We start from the raw sequence: 19267 nt of genomic DNA, 5'->3' as shown, positions 1-19267 counted from the left end.
TCCTAAGATTTTTGTGGGGTTTTGAGTTTTGGGTGTTATTTTAAGAATAAAGGAAACAAAGATTTCCAAAAGGGGAACATAATTCTGCATTTTCAGACAAAGACAATGCTTATGGCAGTTTACAAAGTAAATCATCCAATGTGTTACAAAACTAGTTTGGCAGAAATCTTCTTGGATTCTCTGATGTCAGCTGTATAAATGAATCACAAAATAATTTTGTTGTGTGGTATATCTATTACAGAGCATAGGGGAGAAATGACCAAGCGTGAAGTTCATGAGGATGATGGAAGCATATGCTCTGAAATTTTAAGATAAAGGCATAGTACCTTTAGATGAATTGCAAGAAAAGGCCAGGTTGGGCTGGCTGCATGGTTCTGGGGGATACGTACTGGGGACTTGGTGTAGATGGGGTTTGCCAAAGTCAAAAAGACTTGGAACAAGGCACATGTTGAGTGTTTTCCTTCCTGTATTTAGAAAGAAAAAAAAACCCAGAAGATGGTGACAAAAAGAAGCACCACCTAAGTACATGGTAACAAAAGCACATAGTATTCAAGTCTAAAATATTACTTTAATTGGGTGTCAGGCTTTCACATTCACAAAGCTGTACTAATTAAAAATGGGTTTAGCAGACTTAGCTCCTGATAAAAATCTGGTGAAAACAGTATGCAGTCTCACAGCTGCATAGAGACACAATGGATTTAGACCTGTGGTTAATTAAGATCACTTCATGTCCAGCTGCACAGTTGTTTGTAGATAGCGCTGTTCCCACTCCAAGTCCTACATGGACAGCATTTTGGGACACTGACTGTACTCAGAGTAGCCTACCACTGTATGCTCCTGCTTCAGTTAAGGGAGATATTACTGAACTAAGTGTATATATATAAGTGTCCTTGCACAAGATACTGAAGTTCACACCTCATTTTGGAATGTAATAGGTAGGAAGAGAAAATGAATGGGAACCAGAAAAAAAAGTGACAGCAAAAGGAAGAATACTGACAGTGTTTTCAAGTGGAGCTGAGTTTAAGTCCCCTCCAGAGTTTGCTGATTTAGAAAAATTACTCTAAAAACACTTAGTACATTCATTTGCATAGGGCTTTAATATTTTACATCAGGTATCACATTTCCGTTTGAAAATTTGAATCCAAACAGGTGTTTGACATGATAATGCACTTCCTTTTGAGGAAGGAATCATACACAGTTTGAGGAAAAACCCAGGTGCCTGCTGCAAAAATAATACCAAATAAAGAGGGGCTGATTCATGATCCTGCTCTCAAATTATTTCAGTAAGTTCTTATACTGAGCCACAGCCCAGCACAACGCCCTCCTTACCACGTGACTTTAGCTGTGGCAATAGTCGGTAGCTATGGTCATAGTGGGTGATTGGCAAGGTGCCCTATCAAGTTTTGTTTGAATTGGTTCACTCCCATAATGGTAAAGCTTACTGGATTTCATATTCAAAAACTTTCACAAGGCCACACCTATTAGTTACTCCACGTTCAACAGTCAAACACTTCAATATCACACTGGAACAGGCAGCAGCCTGTAAAGCAAGTTGACGCCAGACACCACATTACCTATGTGACTTTTTTACAGCAGGCTTGAGACTCAGGAATGTGGTACACTCCTGGCTGTATCCCCCAGCAAGATACTTGTTCAACGAACTAGAAGGCTGATTCTCAAAGATGGATACAGGAAAAACATCAGTTGTCTAAACATGTAGAATTGTTTGACACAAATACTGTGGGCACTTCCCAGTGTTCATAAATCAAGCTGGGAAACTGCTTTGTTTCACATGAAGTCTTAACAGCATTTGTCACATTTAAGGTGAGCTACTTCTTTTTTGCCCATCATGGTGCACATCAAATAGAGTCCTTGAAGGAGCTGTAGAGAAGCTCAGGTAAGCAAAGAGGAGAAGGACCTCCTTTGTCTCGCTGTCCAAGTGCTCAAAGTTACAATAAAGGTCTCAGCATTTAAGCAAGAAAACAGAGGACCTGGAGGTAGGGTTTGGTCTGGAGCAGGGATCACAAAGTACCTATACACATTAGAGGTAACCTCCAGAATTTTATTCCTTTTTTTATATGGGGCAGTTATTTCAACTTTCATTGGAGAGCTGAAGAAAGGACCAACCTGACCCCTTAGATTATAAAGTCTGACTGTTCAAGGATGCAGGTTTGCCATTGTAACAGCTTTCATATTACAGAGCTATCTACATTCTCTCTCCTTCATGAAGTGCACTGAACAGGTTGAGTGTTTGGATTTGCAGTCCTATGAGTTCGGCTTTTAGTGACCTTAGAGAAGACCAGAAGATCAAAACTATTATGCCAGGAAATCATACCCTTTTAAGTAAGTGTTTGGCCTACAGTCAACTGCTTCCCAGACCACAGACACCAGAGATCATTCTTAGAGTTGAAAAAAATATATAATACAGGAGGGTATTAGGTCACCGTTCTGTCTTTTGCTAGGTCAGTAATGCTCCAGAGTGTATGAAGCAGCAAGGTATATCAGAAAATACAATCAGCAGGGCACAGAGGTTACCAGGGCACTGACATAATTAGTGTAGTTATAATACATGATAGAACATGAGGCATACAGGCAAAAAAACCTGGGCAATAGCATTCGTGTATTAGAAAAAGTGCATAATATTTGAATTCAGCAATTGAATCCGAAATATTGAGATTCAGCAATAGGCCAGTCATTATACATATATATACACATGTACACACACAGGGATGACAGGCACCAATAAAAAAATATATTTTATTTTTAAAATGAGAAATACAGAGAGAAACTCTGGCCAGTCACAGTAAGCAGTAGAAGACAGACTTCAAGCTTTGGAGAAAGAGTAGGAACTCTTTGAATTCCCATAGAATGTCTCCTTCCTCTTTGCCAGCATGGTCCAAAATCGGACTAAGGCACCTCAGTACACTTAACTGAGCAGATGGTAGTGTGCCATGCACATACTGAAAATAAGAATAACACACTACACAGGCAGGCTACTGTTTAGCTTCCCTTGTGTATCCATATTACACTTCTATTCATCAAAGTCAACACAATAGTAAGAAAAATAAGAATTTAAACTAAGGACTGATCCTTCCTACTGTAAAAATACTAGTGAGCATTTCACTGTTTTCACAAGGAAGACCAGATTTCCAGACTGTGTAAGAGCAGTTACACTGTCTTTTGGATTATTGTCTTCTGTCCCTGGTGGTGGGCCAACATCTAGAATTTCCCCAGTTCCTAGGAAATTCATTTTCTATTTTAAAAAGGCTTATGGGAGCTATCCTGGGGAATCCTCATTCACACTAAGTAACCTTTATCTATATTAAAATTATTTCTATGCTTTAGTCTACGTGGGTGGAGGAGGGTAAAAATCAAAGTAATGCATTTTCTTCTGTTGGGATAAACAAGCTGGTGTGGGTGGTTGTGCATGTTAAAAATGAGAGAAAACCCTTTTTTAATGTTAACTTTCTATTACTCATCTGAAAATAGCTTCCCAAAAGCCAAATGTGCCCCCTTTTTTTTTTTTTTAAGGATTAAAATAGTCTGAAAAATTTTATTTTAATTCACCATCAACCTTGTTAACTGTATTTTTCATCTACTTGGAAGAGCTTTACCATATATGGAAAGACTTTATGAACACTCTACAGATTTTGAAAAGGTCAGAATTTTTTTCTTTTATATTTAAGGCTGAGTATTTTATGGGTCATTGAGAAAATATCCTATCAAAAACAATTCAAGTGGGTCTACTCAAAGTGTGATAAAACAAACAAAATATCGATCCTGTTTCTAGAGTAATGAAGTGCTTAACCTCAATTTCAGGACAACCAGAACTTGTTCCACTTACCACATCTTTTTTTCAAGTACTGACATATAATTGGAATGTCTTTCATTGACATAGTTTTCCATACTTAGAAAACACATTGGGAAATAGCTAAAATTCTGATTTTATAAATTCAGTCTGTATAAATCTGATTTCTAATTCAGTGATGTAAATGACTGTTAAGTATACAGCCACCAATGTGGGAAAAAATCTATAAATCTATGATAGCACAGAACAGGAAATATTCTCTTACTGAATATACTACAAGACAGTTATGGTTTTAGTATCAGCTTCATAAAAGAATCATATTCTTCCATTTTAAGATTAATTATAATTCAAAATTCACCCTTACCAGCTCTTCCAACAATTTATTTTATTGACAGTTATTAATGCCTATTGATTACTAGGTTACTTTTAATGGGATTTACTAGTGAATGACCTATCAGAATTTCAGCAACTTAATATTCCTTTGGAGAAATAGTACACCATACAAAACAAGATGTGTAAGTTATTTCTTTATAACAACTGTACAGACATTATACTACAGCATCTAAGTGTATGAAAATTTGCTCATTCTTCATAGTAGGAGAAGGCATCTCAAGCAAGTGATGAATTAACCAAATCACTTGAGAATAGATTAGTCATTTAAGAGCATTTTAAAGAAGCATTTTGCTATTTACCCACACAGATTAAGTTACAGCTAAAATTTACATTAAACTTTACATGAAAATGTATCATGTACTGAATGCAAGCAACAGAACAGTTTTGTTGTCTGTATTGGGTTTTATGTGACAAGGATTTGGTAGCAGGGGGTCTTCAGGGGTGGCTTCTGTGAGAAGGCACCAGAAGCCGTCCCCATGTTGGACAGAGCCTGTTCTAGTCAGCTCCAAGATGGACTCACCACTGGCCAAAGCTGAGCCAGTCAATGATGTTAGTAGCATCTCTGTGATAACATATTTAAGAAAGGGTAAAAAACACTGCATAACAGCAGCTGAGAGAGGAAAGCGAGAATATGTGAGAGAAACAACACTGCAGACACCAAGGTCAGTGAAGGAGGAGGGAGAGGAGGTGCTCCAAGTGCTGGAGCAGAGATTCCCCTGCAGTTCATGATGACAACCATGGTGAAAACCATGGTGATGCAGGTTGTCCCCCTACAGCTGATGGAAGCCCACAGTGGAGCAGATATCTACCCTGCAGCCTGTTGAGGGGAGCCCATGCAGAAGCAGGTCTCCTGGCAGGACCTGTGGTCCTGTGCAGGGCTCACGCTGGAGCAGTCTGTTCCTGAAGGACTGCACCCCATGAAAAGGGCCCATGCTGGAGCAGTTCATGAAGAACTGCTCCCTGGGGAAAAGGACCCACATTGGAGAAGCTTGTGAAGGAATGTCTCCCGTGAGAGGGACCCCACACTGGAGCATGGGAAGAATGTAAGGAGGAAGGAGTGGCAGAGACCAAGCATGATGAAATGACCGCAACCCCATTTCCCCAACTCCCTGCACTGCTCAGGGGGACAGTAGAAGAGTTGGGAGTGAATTTGAGCCTGGGAAGAAGGGACGGGTGGGGGAAGGTCTTTTTTAGTTTTGTTCTTATTTGTCATTATCGTAATCTGATTAATTGGTAATAACTTAATTTCCCTAAGTCAAGTTTGTTTTGCCCATGATGATAATTGGTAAGTGACCTCTTTGCCCTTATCTCGACCCATAAGCTTTTCATCTTATTTTTCTCCCCCTGTCCTGTTGATAAGGGGGAGCGATAGAGCAGCTTGATGGACACCTGACAACCAGCCACCACACTGTCTTAGAACTTCTTAGTTAATTGTGCTTCTATTGTAGATGCACATCCCCACTATGTAAACTATGTAAACTGTGTGTAGCCAGATCCTCCTCTGTATAAGCATAGGACCCTAAGGCTTAAAGGCATATAGATTTAAATAGAACAGAAATAACTTCAGAGTTTAAAAGTTTTGGGAACTAAACTTTAAGATGATGTCTCTGAAAGGTAATGGAGTTACTCTGGGCTGAACACTTAAAATCACTGTAAAAATATGAATGTTAAATGCTTGCAGTTGGTCAAATCCTCTCCAAGTCTGGGTATTAAGGCTTTACCTGAAGGGGTCCAACAAACTTCAGGAGATGAGAAGGAAGAAATCCAAGGGTACATCCTCCTCAGAGCTGGGGATGGGGTTTCAACTCATTGACAGATCACTTAAAATTATCCATAGCAGACGTGCAAACCTAACAACACGCAACATGCCTCAGAGCACTTTCAGTCTAGGGTGTAAAGACAATTTACACAACAATCTGTGAGCTAGATAAACAGTTATCTGTGAGAGATGGATAAAAGTTAAGAAAGTTGTCCAAGGCCAGAGAGAAGATGGAAAAATGCAATATGGACTCTACCAATGAGGAAACAATAAAATACATTTTGCTTAGATTGGCACAGAGAAACAGGGAATATAAGATCATTCAACTACCTGAACAGCTTTTAAAAGGCAGCATGGGAAAGAACAGAGTTGAGTACTTAAGTGTTTATTTACTTTTGGAAGTTTTTTTGGAAAATGACAACTTTGCCTCCTGGACAGCTACTGTGGCATAACTTTCAAACTACAGACCTATCCAGACATCTCAGTCATGTCCAGTTTCCGGGGTTTTCAGTGCTCCAAGACACATGCCAGTCAAGCATCAAACCTCTCTTCCCACAGGACTTATGGGATTGTTTTGGTGAGTACAAATGCAGGAGAAAGAAGCAGGCTGTCAGTTGGACCATTCTGAAATCCATCATCAAATGGGCCAATATTCTATAATTAAAGCCTTTCACTCTTATTTTAAGAAAGCCTTGTTAAAAATCTTCCAGCAATTCAGCCTTCTGTATCAGAAAGAAGTCTGGGATACCATTTTGAACCTATAGCATGAAAAGGAATTGGAAAACTTGTCTTGTAGAAAGGCAGAATACAAGGCCATGGGTTGCCTCTCTGAAAATAACCTGCTGTCAAGCTCCCTGAGATTTAAGCACTCCAGCTTGAAGCACTCCTAGATGAAATGTTTGATCTGAGAGAGGTTCTCTCTCTAGTTAGAGCTTACAGTGTAAAAAAGAAGAAAGGTGAAGCTAATGCTGAAGAGGAAAGCACAGTTATATTTTAAAATTGCTTTTAGAAAGGGGTGGTGGGAGCCCTGTCCACTGGCACTGTTGGAACAGCATAGAATAAGCACACCACTACATGTACAAAAGCTCGCAATCTTACCCTAGCAGGGAGACAGACTTATCTGTTGCAATTGCTGCTGTCTCAAGAAATAAGTTCTGACTAGGAGCTTTGGCTTTAAATCACTAAATCATGCTTGTTTTGTAAAAATGCAGAGTGTTATTTGCCATTTCTTTCAGTCTTACAAAATCCTAAATAACATATCTACATCCTACTGCATTCCTTCTTTTATTCCAGGACACAAATTTCAGCTTCTGGAAAAGCTACTTGCACTTTCTATCATGATACTCCAAAGCATTCAGAATTCGTCATTTAATCTTTATACAGGCTAAAATGGCTTACTAGAGAAATCTCAGCTTAATAAATTATGTATAAGAATTCTCTCTTTTATGTAGTGTGTGCGATCATTTGAGCTATAACATCATTTATGGCTGCAGCAGAATGAACTGAGCAAATACACTGTGGTACAACCCAGTGTAAGTTAATATTGGTCATAAAGCTCATACACATGGAAAGAAGCAACTGCCAAAAGCAGAAGACTTGCAAGTGTTGCCAGAGGCCTTTTGCAGTCCTAAAGAAGGTGCCAGCAAACTTGCACCTCATCACAAGCAAAAGACAACAACAAGTAGCTATCATGCAGGCTTCTCTCTTCTTACACTTCTACTAACCCAGAGCTATGAAGTCCAGGCTGGAAATCCTGAAATGTTTAAATATTTGTTGGGGAAAAATAGACCTCCATCCAGCCTGTGAATCCTGCTGCCTTCAAAACCTGAAATATTTCTCTTTTGTCTAGCATACCCTCCACAAGGGTGACTGTCACTTGACCATCCGACATGCCCCCAGTGTCTACATTCTGGTTCCTCTCAGATTCCAAAATCAAGAGAGAAACATCAAGTTAACCTGCTTTAATTTCACAGCATTGTTACAGCAGGAAGTGCTCTGAGAAATCCTCTGTCAGCTTCCTTTCAGCTGCAGAGCCCTTGAGTCTGACATACAGCCACCTGCAGCCACAGACTGCAGTTCCAGTTTCTTAAGACGTTGGAGAGAGAGATGCAGCAGCTGATTCTCTCCCTGCTTCCAGTTAGATGAAATTTTCAATGACTGGCAGCAGAAAGAGTTAATTAAAGGTCTACTTTCTCTTCCCCTTTAGGAAAAATAAAAAGTTTTCTAAGTCTGAGCTCCAGCCAGAGGTAATGAGACAGCTAATAACTTCAGGAGGGATTTTAGTCACCTGAGGAAACTGCTCAGGGAGTCACCTGACAGTGAGCTGACAGTTTCAGAAAAGAGAATATTTCATCAGTGTTTGTCAAGAAAGTGAGTGAAAGGAAACTGTTTTCACAGCACAGACAGCCACAGCATGACAGGGACAGAACACTGGAAGCATCTCCTGCAGCCATGAAGTCCTCAGACGTCACGGGCGGTAATGTTTCATAACTGTGGCCCTGTTCTAGGGAGGGCATAAAGGGAACACACAGACAGAAGCATCCTGCCCTCCCAGCTCAGCTCAAAGCACATTCAAGATCGGTAGGAAGAGCAGCACAAGAAATGTCGGGAAGATGCTTTTTACTTTGCCTAAATTCAGCTCTAGAGTAACTCTAGACCAATTGGTTTTGGTACCTTACAATGTATCTGCATGTCTGCTTATTTCTGTCACAGTGGTTAGCAAGTGGATCCAGACCCCAGTAAGCAGGGGGGACACCTCTAAGGTCAGCACTGCTCACTGGCACCGAAGGGTCTGAGACAGGGAGTCCCATCTGCATGAGGGAATGGATCACTGGAGGAGACCCAGCAGCCAAGGAATATGTGAACGTGGTGAAAGAGTGGACCAATGCTAAAGCTCACTTAAGTTGAGTGAAACTTGGCTAGAAAGTACCTTGCACTATGCAGTGAGACTCAGTACCATGGACAAGTGAAGGCGTATGCACCCTGGAGATGGGTACACCTCAGAGGAATAACCAGCTCTAAAAATATACCCATGAGATCCTTCAGGCAAAAAAATCCCCAAAGATGCTTCTTCATGTATTTGGAATCTGTATGAATATATTCGGGAAGAATATACAATATCTACACTTCAACTAGTTGAACACTCTTGGAGCCAGGGCTGAAACTGTTTATTGAAATGAAAAGTGTAATTCTGGTATTTATATTCCAAAGGATATGCAACACATCACAAACGTAACTCACAGACGGTACCGGTTCATCTGAATTCTACAAAATTCCATTTGCAGAAATAGATCAGGAGAAGTGTTAGAAGCGACAGGCTGGGGAGCTATTTCTATAAAAGATTCACAGATATTTAAACCAGATTAAACTCGAAACTCTAAAAAGTTGCCTTTTAATGTGCATTATCTCCAGGCTCTGAAGTATCATACCTTCTATGCATTTCCAAAAGCGTATATTATTTACATTATTTAACATTTGCATTCTGATTGCAATCAGGCTTCTTTCAATAAAATAAATAAAATTACAGCCAGTTAACCTAGAACCATCAAACTCTCAATTCCATTATCAATCAATGCCACTTTTCTGCTGACTGCAACTCAATTAGAATCCAATTATTTGAATAACTGGATAGAAATTGCTATCATAAAATGTACCTTTTTATTAGGAACTTTTCATGTAGAAAATTGACAGCACAGGAATTACAATACTGTGGTTAAAAAGTGTTTTGTAAGCTGAGCTGGGAAAAGCTATGCCAATAAACATGGAGAGAAAGAGTGTCACTTCTGGAGTAGGCATTTGATTCTAAAATCGGGACTTTTGGCTCAGCAGTTCCAAAATGATGAGACTCTGCTAGCATTACTGTGAGCTTTAAGAGAATTGGTCCTTCTATGCCTCAAAGTTTGTTATTTCTACCGATGTTAAAAAAAAACGTAATTGATATATTCTTAGACCATCTTACCACACTACCCACAGTGTTATTTTAAAATATGCCAGTCAGTGATACCGATGTTTTAGGTGATCTCAATACCAAATTCTTTCATTTCTTTTATTTCTTACATTAATTAACACCAGGTAAGTAGCTGGTTTTTGAACTTAGATTTTAACAGGACATCTCAGTCCTCTTGCATCTGTATATGTTTTCCTTGTCCTGCAAGAACTCAGTGTAATTTGAAAAAAATGTCCTATGAGGAAATTCTCAAATGTAAATTTGCTCCTTAGTTTTTAACTACATCAATTTTCTACCAGAGCTTTGATTTGACCAAAGTGTGGATAGCACATTCTTCTTTGCCCAATATTGAAAAGCCAAATTCTTTGATATTGATAACACATGCAGATAGAAACATCATCACACTACTTTAATGTCAGTATGCCAACTCTAGGTACAAAAAAAAAACCTATTAAAAAAATACGTTAGGCTTAAAGTCTAATTTTACAAAACAGACTTCAAAGATGAAAAGGTTTCTATTTTTTCAGGTGCAATTATTTAGGACTTACTTGGCACCTAGAATTTACCATGGAGATCTGGTTTTAGGAACAAAAAATTTCCTATCAAACATATTTCTTTAGCTGATCTCAAGTATCTTTATATCATAATATTTTAAAGCAAGTATAGGAGCTCCAATGTATTTATTTTGAATGTAATATTATTGTTTTCTACATTGCATCATGAAATCGTATCAACTGAATGATACCTACTGCAGTTTTAATAAATTTCTACAGAGGTGGTTCACTGAAGATTACACAGAGAATTTAAAATGGGATATTAGGTTATAATGATTCACGTTTGACAAAATAACTTGAACTGGCACACAGGAAGAAATGAAAATGGAAAAAAGTCAAGGATAAGAAAATGGAAATATTATAGATAAGCAAAGTAATTCCAAAATGTGATTGATACTAAAAGAAACAACTCTTGAAAGAATCAGTCATGTTCATATTACTTTTACATTGTGATTAGTGTTGTTGACTTTTGTTCTGTATATTAGATTTCATACTTTCCTTCCACTTTCCTTGCAACTTCAGGCAACATCACTAACATCTTTTTAGCTGCTTTACAAACTAAAGTTGCAGAAAGTAGTGAACACTGTTTATCACAAGTGCCTAACTGTTCACAGATATGCTGGAATCTGTCTGCTTCATAGAAATGTAAAATACTTTCACGTACACACAGTCCAGCTCCCTATAAAACTAGCACTTGAATAAATATCATGGCCTTTTGACTCTACATGCTAGCAGTGTCTCTTAGGCAAACTCTGAAAAACCTTCTTATAAGAGAGACTACGAAGAATGCCAGAATTCAAGCAATTCATTTTTTTCATACAGACAGTCCTTAAAAGTGATCATTTATACGGTCTATGTTAAAATCAAAGCTACTTACCCTTTTTCTCAAGTTGTAAGTCAAAATGAGATTTCTGGAGAAGGAGTGTGAAAAGGCTGTATAGAACTCCAGCACTTTCTGCAAGGCATCTCTCTTAATCACATGAAGATCACAGTAAGTCAAAGCCCTTACATTAGCACAGGACTGGGCAAGGGTAGACTCCTTCCAGAACACATCACCAAAAACGTCTCCTTTGCCTAGAGAAAAGCAGCAGCATTGCTTTCAATAACGGTACTATTTCCACCAAAAATATGAAAGAACATACATCTCATTTATGCAGTCATTATGTGTTCAGAAAAAAATTCTGTCTGGGGAAAAAAAAATAATCTTTTGAAGTATTTCAAAATTTTTGAAAATTTTGAATTTAATTTCCACTATCTTTTTGTTAACTACAACAGCCCAGAAAAATTTCATAAGAATAAACCACAATCAGAAAATGTTTCATGTGACAAGTCCTCTTTAAATATCAACAAAGGTTTTCCTCTAAAAATCAAGACAAGCAGCTCATTCTTGGTCCATGTTCTCTTCTGATTCCTTTCAAAGAGATTAATTAAGAGGAAATGCTTTTCCACTTTCTTCTTTTAACTGGCACACAAAGGATTTGTTTGTTACATCCACGTTGTTGAGTTTTCTTAATCTGGCAAACAATTACCCACTATTGTGTCAATAAAATCTTCTTGTATAATGTGTCAGTGCAGTTACAGGCTGTAACGAAACACTACTATACATCAGTATTAAAGTAAGTTTGCCCTAGTTTGCTAGATCATTGCCAGAAAAGTCTATCTTTACAACAGTATAAAAGAGCAGATCTCACAACTCTGGTTGCTCTTATGCTTTTCAGTTGATAAGAGTCTCAACCAAACCTTTCAGTAGTTGTGCATGTGTGCCCCCATATAATACAGCAGAGGTTTAAGGTAACAATGTAGTCCAAAATAAGAAGAGTACAGGTTAGTTATCACCAAGATAATACTGACAAGGCAAGAACATTTAGCTGTTACACAGCAGAAGAAAGAAAACGTGACCATTTCCTTACAACCTTCCCACGTATCTGCCTCTATGAGCTTGGCACAGCCAGTGAAATCCCTACTGAGGAATACTGCAATGAAGGCAGCTGTACCAGTCTGGGAACCACAACACAGGGCAAGAACACCAAAATCTGCTGAAGAAGTAGACCCTCTGTCAAGATTTCACTGGTTATAGCCCAGCTCAGGTTGGGCACAAAAGGGAGTGTTTAGGAGAAAGTTACAAGCTCCTTTACAGAGTAATAGTCTTTTTTTCTGACATACAATGCTAACAAGGTAAGAATATTCAGTTGTTACTGTGATAATGAAAAACTATACTGTTCTTGTTCTGAATGGTATTTTCCTCTTAAACCTCTACTGTGTTATATCATCACTGCACATCACTTTTAAGACAAACCACAAATACATTTACAAAGTCTATCAAGTTGTGGTAGGCATGGACCAGATGGTCCCTTGTCTTAAAAGTAATACTTTTCCAGTAGCAATTCTTATAGCCAAAGCATCAAAATATATATTAGTTTATTGACTTCACCTGGGCCTTCTTAGATTTCATTCCCTAAATAAACAGTCATGTATGAAAGTCTATATGAAATTCAAGAGAACTGTCATGAGTAAAGAGGTCAAAAAAACTTCTAAATTAAACCCAGAACTCCCAGCTCAGCCCTTGAGCTGTACTTCCACATTATGCAATTTCTTCCATTAGAAGATAAGTGTTTTCTCTTTGAGGAGAAGCTATCACCCTGATGGTAAGCTACACTGTAGTGAAACAAGCTGTGGTTCACACTGATGTGCTCCCAGTCTTCCACAAAAGCCCTATGCAGTCCACCTGCCAGGGACCAGTTTAGTCCCTGAACACTTTGGAGGAGCACAGACTATATTTTCATTTTAAAAGCATATATACACTGAAACCACCTCTTCCGTAAGCACATTTTTTCCCACAAAGTCAGGCAAAGGCACCATAGTGATACCCTTTCTTCTACCTCTAGTCTCTTTACATAGTATTTCTGGATGTTGGCACTATCAGGGCTGCATATCAGTAAGCAGGGTGGTAGCCCAATAGCCTGGTGCAGTAAACAACTTTGCATTTTAATGGCAATGACTTTTCACATTTTCAATTATTTAAACATATGCCTTTTCAGTACATACATTAAAAATGGCCTAAGAAAAAAGCTTCCATGCACTTAAAATAGATCATCATCTACAAGCTTTTAGACAGACAAACACATAACATATTCAAAATTGAAGTGAAACAATTTTTATGCACCATAAAAACTGATATGCTTCACTGGGTAAAAATGGATTGTTTGCCTTTGGAATAAATATGCTTTTACTCGCAATCTTCCAGGCAATTAGCTAAACAACTGTTTTAATTAACGCTCTGGAATCTATCAAGCATTGAAATGTGCCATCACTGATGAGCAACAGTTAGAGCTGGTAGTCCAAGCATAAGGGAGAAGAATTCTAGCTCGTTTCTAAGCGTATTTAACATCTCCAGACAAGTTTCTCTACCTTAAAATGACAATAATTATTTTACTGCCCCACAATAACATGAAGAGTAATTAGTACAATGCAAGTACAAACAGCATGGTGTTGTTTTGCCTACATATGAAATTATATACAGCAGAAGTTAGTTACATCTTACACTTTTAAAAATTTAATCCTGCTTTTCATATAACACAGAAAGACACAATTGTGTCCTTCACCTGTGGCAGCAACCCCAGTTTCCCCTTGCTATTTGTAACCCCCAAAAAACTCCCCCTCCTGCAGTTCCCTGTCATGCCAGGGAGCCACTTCCTATTGCTGGCAAGAGCAGCATGTGAAGGAGCAATGTCTGTTGGGTGCCCGTTGAGCCAAACCAGAGAAAAGCAACACATGAACCACAAACTGAGTCAGACCACAGAAGCCTCAATTTTTAAGAGACAAATCAGGCTAAAACAAGAAGTAGTACTGTTTTCTATCATTAAAAATTTCCCTGAAGTTAATCAAGTTAACAGGCAGTGATCTAGTCAAAAATCAATCCTACATTACAGTTCGATTTCCAAAGCAAGTCACACATACAAGTATCACACTGCTTTGTTTCTGTCAAGTGCATTTTCTAAATGATGCATATCAATCCAGATTGTCAGATTCTAAAAAAAACTTGTGTTTGACATTCATAGATAAATGGGGGAAAAAAGGAGCAGCAGGAAGTCTTTATAGCAAGCAGGAATTAAAATTCCACGCAGGAGTACCTGCACTGGATTAGAACAATTGTCCTCTTACACATAATAAGGAACTGCTTACCATCTCCCTTTGTTTATATGTTCTCCATAAAGTAAGATCAATCACTCAGGAAAAAGGAAGAAAAAAAAAAAAAGGCAGATTAAGTGGGTGTTTTATTAAAAACATCTGTAATTGGAAAGCAAGAAGAGTAAAGCGAGACTTCTAAGTGTGTCAGAAGGTGGTTGGCAAAGTAACGGCTGCATTAGAGAACCTGAGTCAAAAGCGTCTTTTTACGTGTAACTCCAGGCTTTATATATTTCACTTTACCTCTGAAGAAAGATTAAAAAGCTAGAGAAATGCAGATGGCCATTTGTTTGTCAGTACTTTGCATTTCTCATTCCCAGCTTGCTGAATTCCAGACATTTGCCAGGAACACTATCTGTCAATCACACTTAAAGTGGATGATCTAAGCTTTTACCATCAATCATTTATATTCCCTGCTGGATTTGTGGGCTGAGGACCTTTTCCACCATCAGCTCAGCATGCACTGAAAAGCCAAATAGTTTTCTGCCTTTTATATTTGCCTGTTTGTTTTAATTATAATAACAAGTCCCCAAACCCTGATATATTTAAACACTGAAGAATTATTTCACAAAACCAGCACCTTCTGTTTCCATATTTATTCTTTCCTAATCTTTTCTCCACATCAAATTTGCTATTCATCTTATAAGTGAAAAGAGGATTTCTCTGTTACCTCTGCAAACTCAGCCTTGAGTCAGGCAAAAGGTCAAGCCACATCCACTCTGTCTCCTGAAAGCAGCACCGTTAATGAAGATCTGATTATTGCAATTTAGTCAAGTGTTAGCAACTGCTGATTCTGTTTGAGAAAAGAACCATGCTTGCACACTACAGCTGTATTGCCCTGATGTGCCTACCAGAACAACCCTTCGGTTTTTTCACTCCTACAAACAGAAGTGTTGAAGAGCTCTCAGACAGAAGATATTCTACCCTACTCTGAAAAAAATATGACTCTATGTGGAATATTTTAACTGATAACCTACTTAGTTCACTTTTGGGTTCAGGGTGTCTGGGAGTTGTGGTGCAATTTCGGTGTGATAGCAGCAGGGTGAGAAGATGAGGCCATGGATTCATGTGCTGAAGATCTTCCAAGTCAGTATGGACTTTGATGGCAATCCATAGCTTTTCAGTACATCAGACAAAATGGTAGAATCATTCTCAAATCAATAGTAATAGTTGTTACAGCAGCTAACACCAGAGTCTAGCTCAGGTCCCTTCCATATCTGCCTTCATCTGCATGCTTGAACTACAGAAGAACTGTGATCTGACATAGTCTCATCAGACCCAAAGATAAGCCAGAATGACCAAACTCTGCTTGATGGCACCTCAGCAGCCATGCAGCACTAAGCGTATCTTGGAACTCAGGTGTTAGCACATATTGTTATCTGTGATGCTGATCCACAGCGGCTGCCACACCTGCGCAATGACCTCCCCAGCACAGCTCCCCAAAGCACCCACACTGGCCTGCGCCCTCAGGATTTGTTCTCCACCTCCAAGCAGTAGGAGACACCAACTGCTCTAAAGGCAAACACAGACTGTCTGTGTGTCAGTCTCTATTCTAGTGACTGCTCAGTTAAAATGCTGCTGAAATTTAAAAACAAACAAAAAAACTTGGCCTGATTTTTCTCTCTCTTTTTTTTTTCCCTCCTGAACAGATCTGAACAGAACCAGAGGATCTGAAGTTAGACCATGTCACAGGGCCCTACCAATTGCATAATTCCACTAAGGACAGTGTATTTACCCCTAGTGTTCAAAGCCAGTGATGTAAGACTCGGGCCAAACCCCCTCTGTGATCACCACATGTCTATTTGGCTTCAACTGAAAATCTTTCTCTCTCCTCTCTTCCCTCATCTCCTCCTTATCTAAGTACAGCATGCAATTTAAATTTTCCCATTTGACAGAGAGAAGAAAGATACAAAGAAAATAGAGGCAGCAGAGCAAAAATAGTTCTTCCTCTTGGTGCATTGTTTTAAGGCAACGAATACCTGCCAGCCAGAAAAAACAGCCACTATTGGGCATCAAGGTAGAGTATTCAGTATCCATCCCACAGATAAATTGCACAACTTGACAGCCATTGAATAGCCTGTAGTTTGGTTCTCCAACACAGTACAACTGGCAGGAGATGATGCATGGATGATGCAAGTGATTTGCTGCTTTGGATTTTCTTAAGATTTCTCAAGAGCAAAAAGGAGACATGTAATGAGAAGTGAATGGCCAACTGCACTGCAGAGAATATACTATTTCTCATTAACCTGAGGTTTTAATCACTCTTTTCCACTAATAAGACCTTAAGGAAAAAAACAAAACAAAACAAAACAGAGTATCAGGGCCAGAGAAAGCAAAAGAAGTGTTACAGTGATAACAAACTGAAGTTGCACTTTTGGTGATTTGCCCGGTGTACAAATAGAAACACAGTGTATCTGTTCATGTTTTAAAACACAGCTTGGCAACATTTTGCAGACAGTTTACAACTGCATCAATTTTCTCTGTTGAAGCACATTACTGTACAGACAAAATAAAAACATTTCTTTTAGAACAGGGGATGAGTAGCAACAACATGAATTAGTTACAGCTAAGATTTCTATTATTATGATAATTAATGTGTTTATTTGTCTCTCTGAATAGAGTGCAGATTATATTTCACTACTTGACTTAGTGGGATGAGAAGAAGAGTTTTAAAATGTCAACTGGGCCCTACCAGGCTTATTCAGAAAAAGCTAGGAGACTTCACCAGAATCTGAATCATTTATCCTTATTTGCTTTTTAATGATTACTGTAAAAAATGTTATAAATGTCACCAGCTTGTACAAACTCAGAAGACATGAAGTTGCCAGCTCAAATAAATTCAAATACATTTGTGACTAGTTATTTGCATTGGTTAAGTAATAGGAAAACCACAGCTCAGTCTGTGTTGCACTGCATTGACAGTGCCAGTTCTCTCATCAAAAAACTTCTATGAGAGGCTCAAATTGCAATAACCTCAGGAGGTACTCCCAGATGACTTTGAAACAGGCTACATGTTATAGCTATGGCTTGAAGCTTACACTAAAGCCCAAATTTTTTTTTTATTTGAGACAAATGGATTCACAAGAGTTTAAAATAGTAGATTTTACCTTCTGAAATATAGAAAGCAAATATTTTGAAAACCTCACAAAGTTCATAGCTATAGTATACTTCATTTTATTTAATATTTCTAGAAACTCCTTGAGGATAAATTTAACAATGTTTCAGAAAAAAATTCTGAAGAAAGTTTTAATTTGAAACTTGGAGAAAACAAAGAAAAATAAGTGTTCTGTGAAGATTTATTTTTCAGATTTTTTTTCCAATGTGGCTTTTCAGTGAAAAAAATTACTCTTCTTCCTCCAAAATTCTGAGACAGAAACAAGATTCTACCACAATCCAAAGCAAAAATTAAAATTAATTCAGTGGTTCACCTGCCAGAAATCAGTGCCTTTATAATTTAACAAAGAAGCTGGATTTCTGTAATTTCTACCTCTTCATACCTGTTTGAAGTATGCACAGAAATGTGATCAGCAAGCCTTCCTAACACAGCCTGAGATATCAAGGAACGTGCTGGAAGGGAGCACCTCATCTCCATCACAGCTCAATTTCAGCTGCCAGTGCATCATGGGTCACTGTTGCCAGTAGCCTGACAGACATTACCATCTTCCGAAGGGGACTTCTTCCACATGTGGTGGTATCAGACTATTTAAGAGCATGTTATGCAGAGTTGCATAACTCGCAACAATAAAACATGAAACTGTAGAAAAAAAATCAACTAATTTGAACTGCCAAGAAGTTCACGACTGAAGCCTCTATTCACAGGGAATGCCCCTCTTCCCCAATTATTCCAGGAAGGCATTAATTAAATGTTTTAAAAATCTGTTTCTCCAATACCCTGCACAGTCTTAAACCTTCTATAGATAGCAGTGGATTTGGCGATTCCTACTTTTAATGCTCTGCTAGAAGTTAGGCATAGAACTCATAATGTCTGGCTGAAGTCTCAAAATGGGCAACTCACACGACATTTTCTAGACGTCTGGAGCACAGGAATACTCTCTGTAATGGTGCAAAAACACCATTTGGAACAAACCTGTATTTCTCAATAAAAGTTTTAGTGCTGCTCCTACATCCACCGTGAAATTAAATTTTGTATAAAAGTAGACCTCTTTATGCCACTGTGTTTTAAAAAGTTTAGTCAGATCCCCCAAAACACACAATTAAATTCTGAAAGTGGGATTGTACACAAAGCAATTTAGTTTAGGGAAACCTGAGTTAGCTCAGGTACTGGGGACAGTCTAAAGATAGTAGCCTGGGCTCAGCATAGTTAATTTATGCAACATCTTCAAGTGCGCTGAGAAGCAATCTTCACACGATTCTGTGGAAGATGCAATGCTTTTCCACTGAGAAGGTCTAAGACAGAAAACACTTCTGCACTGCTATTTTCCCTCCTTTAAAATAAACCATCCCTGTGGTGCAGTTGCCCTTGCAATTTGCACTGCCCTATCTGGATGCAAATCTGTCCCACCAAAATCTGAATCAAACCTCTCGTGTCTACATCTGAATGAAATGCTTATGGCTAAATGAATAAGGTAAAGCAATTGTAAAGAAAACAAACAATTATTCTT

General features: G+C 38.5%; 1 protein-coding gene across 1 annotated transcript in view; it reads right to left on the bottom strand.

The window, feature by feature from the left end:
* The window catches only part of KCNH1 (potassium voltage-gated channel subfamily H member 1), a 184610-nt gene that overhangs the window by 68316 nt on the left and 97027 nt on the right, over positions 1 to 19267 (bottom strand). Inside the window, exon 10 of the mRNA XM_074817972.1 lies at positions 11338 to 11534. Within this exon, the coding sequence (XP_074674073.1) occupies positions 11338 to 11534 (197 nt within the window). The remainder of the gene's footprint in view (positions 1 to 11337; positions 11535 to 19267) is intronic.

Source organism: Strix aluco, chromosome 3, assembly GCF_031877795.1.
Source record: "Strix aluco isolate bStrAlu1 chromosome 3, bStrAlu1.hap1, whole genome shotgun sequence".
NCBI lineage: Eukaryota > Metazoa > Chordata > Aves > Strigiformes > Strigidae > Strix > Strix aluco.
The sequence above is the reverse complement of the archived record's forward strand: the minus strand, read 5'-3'. Positions and strand labels throughout refer to the sequence as shown.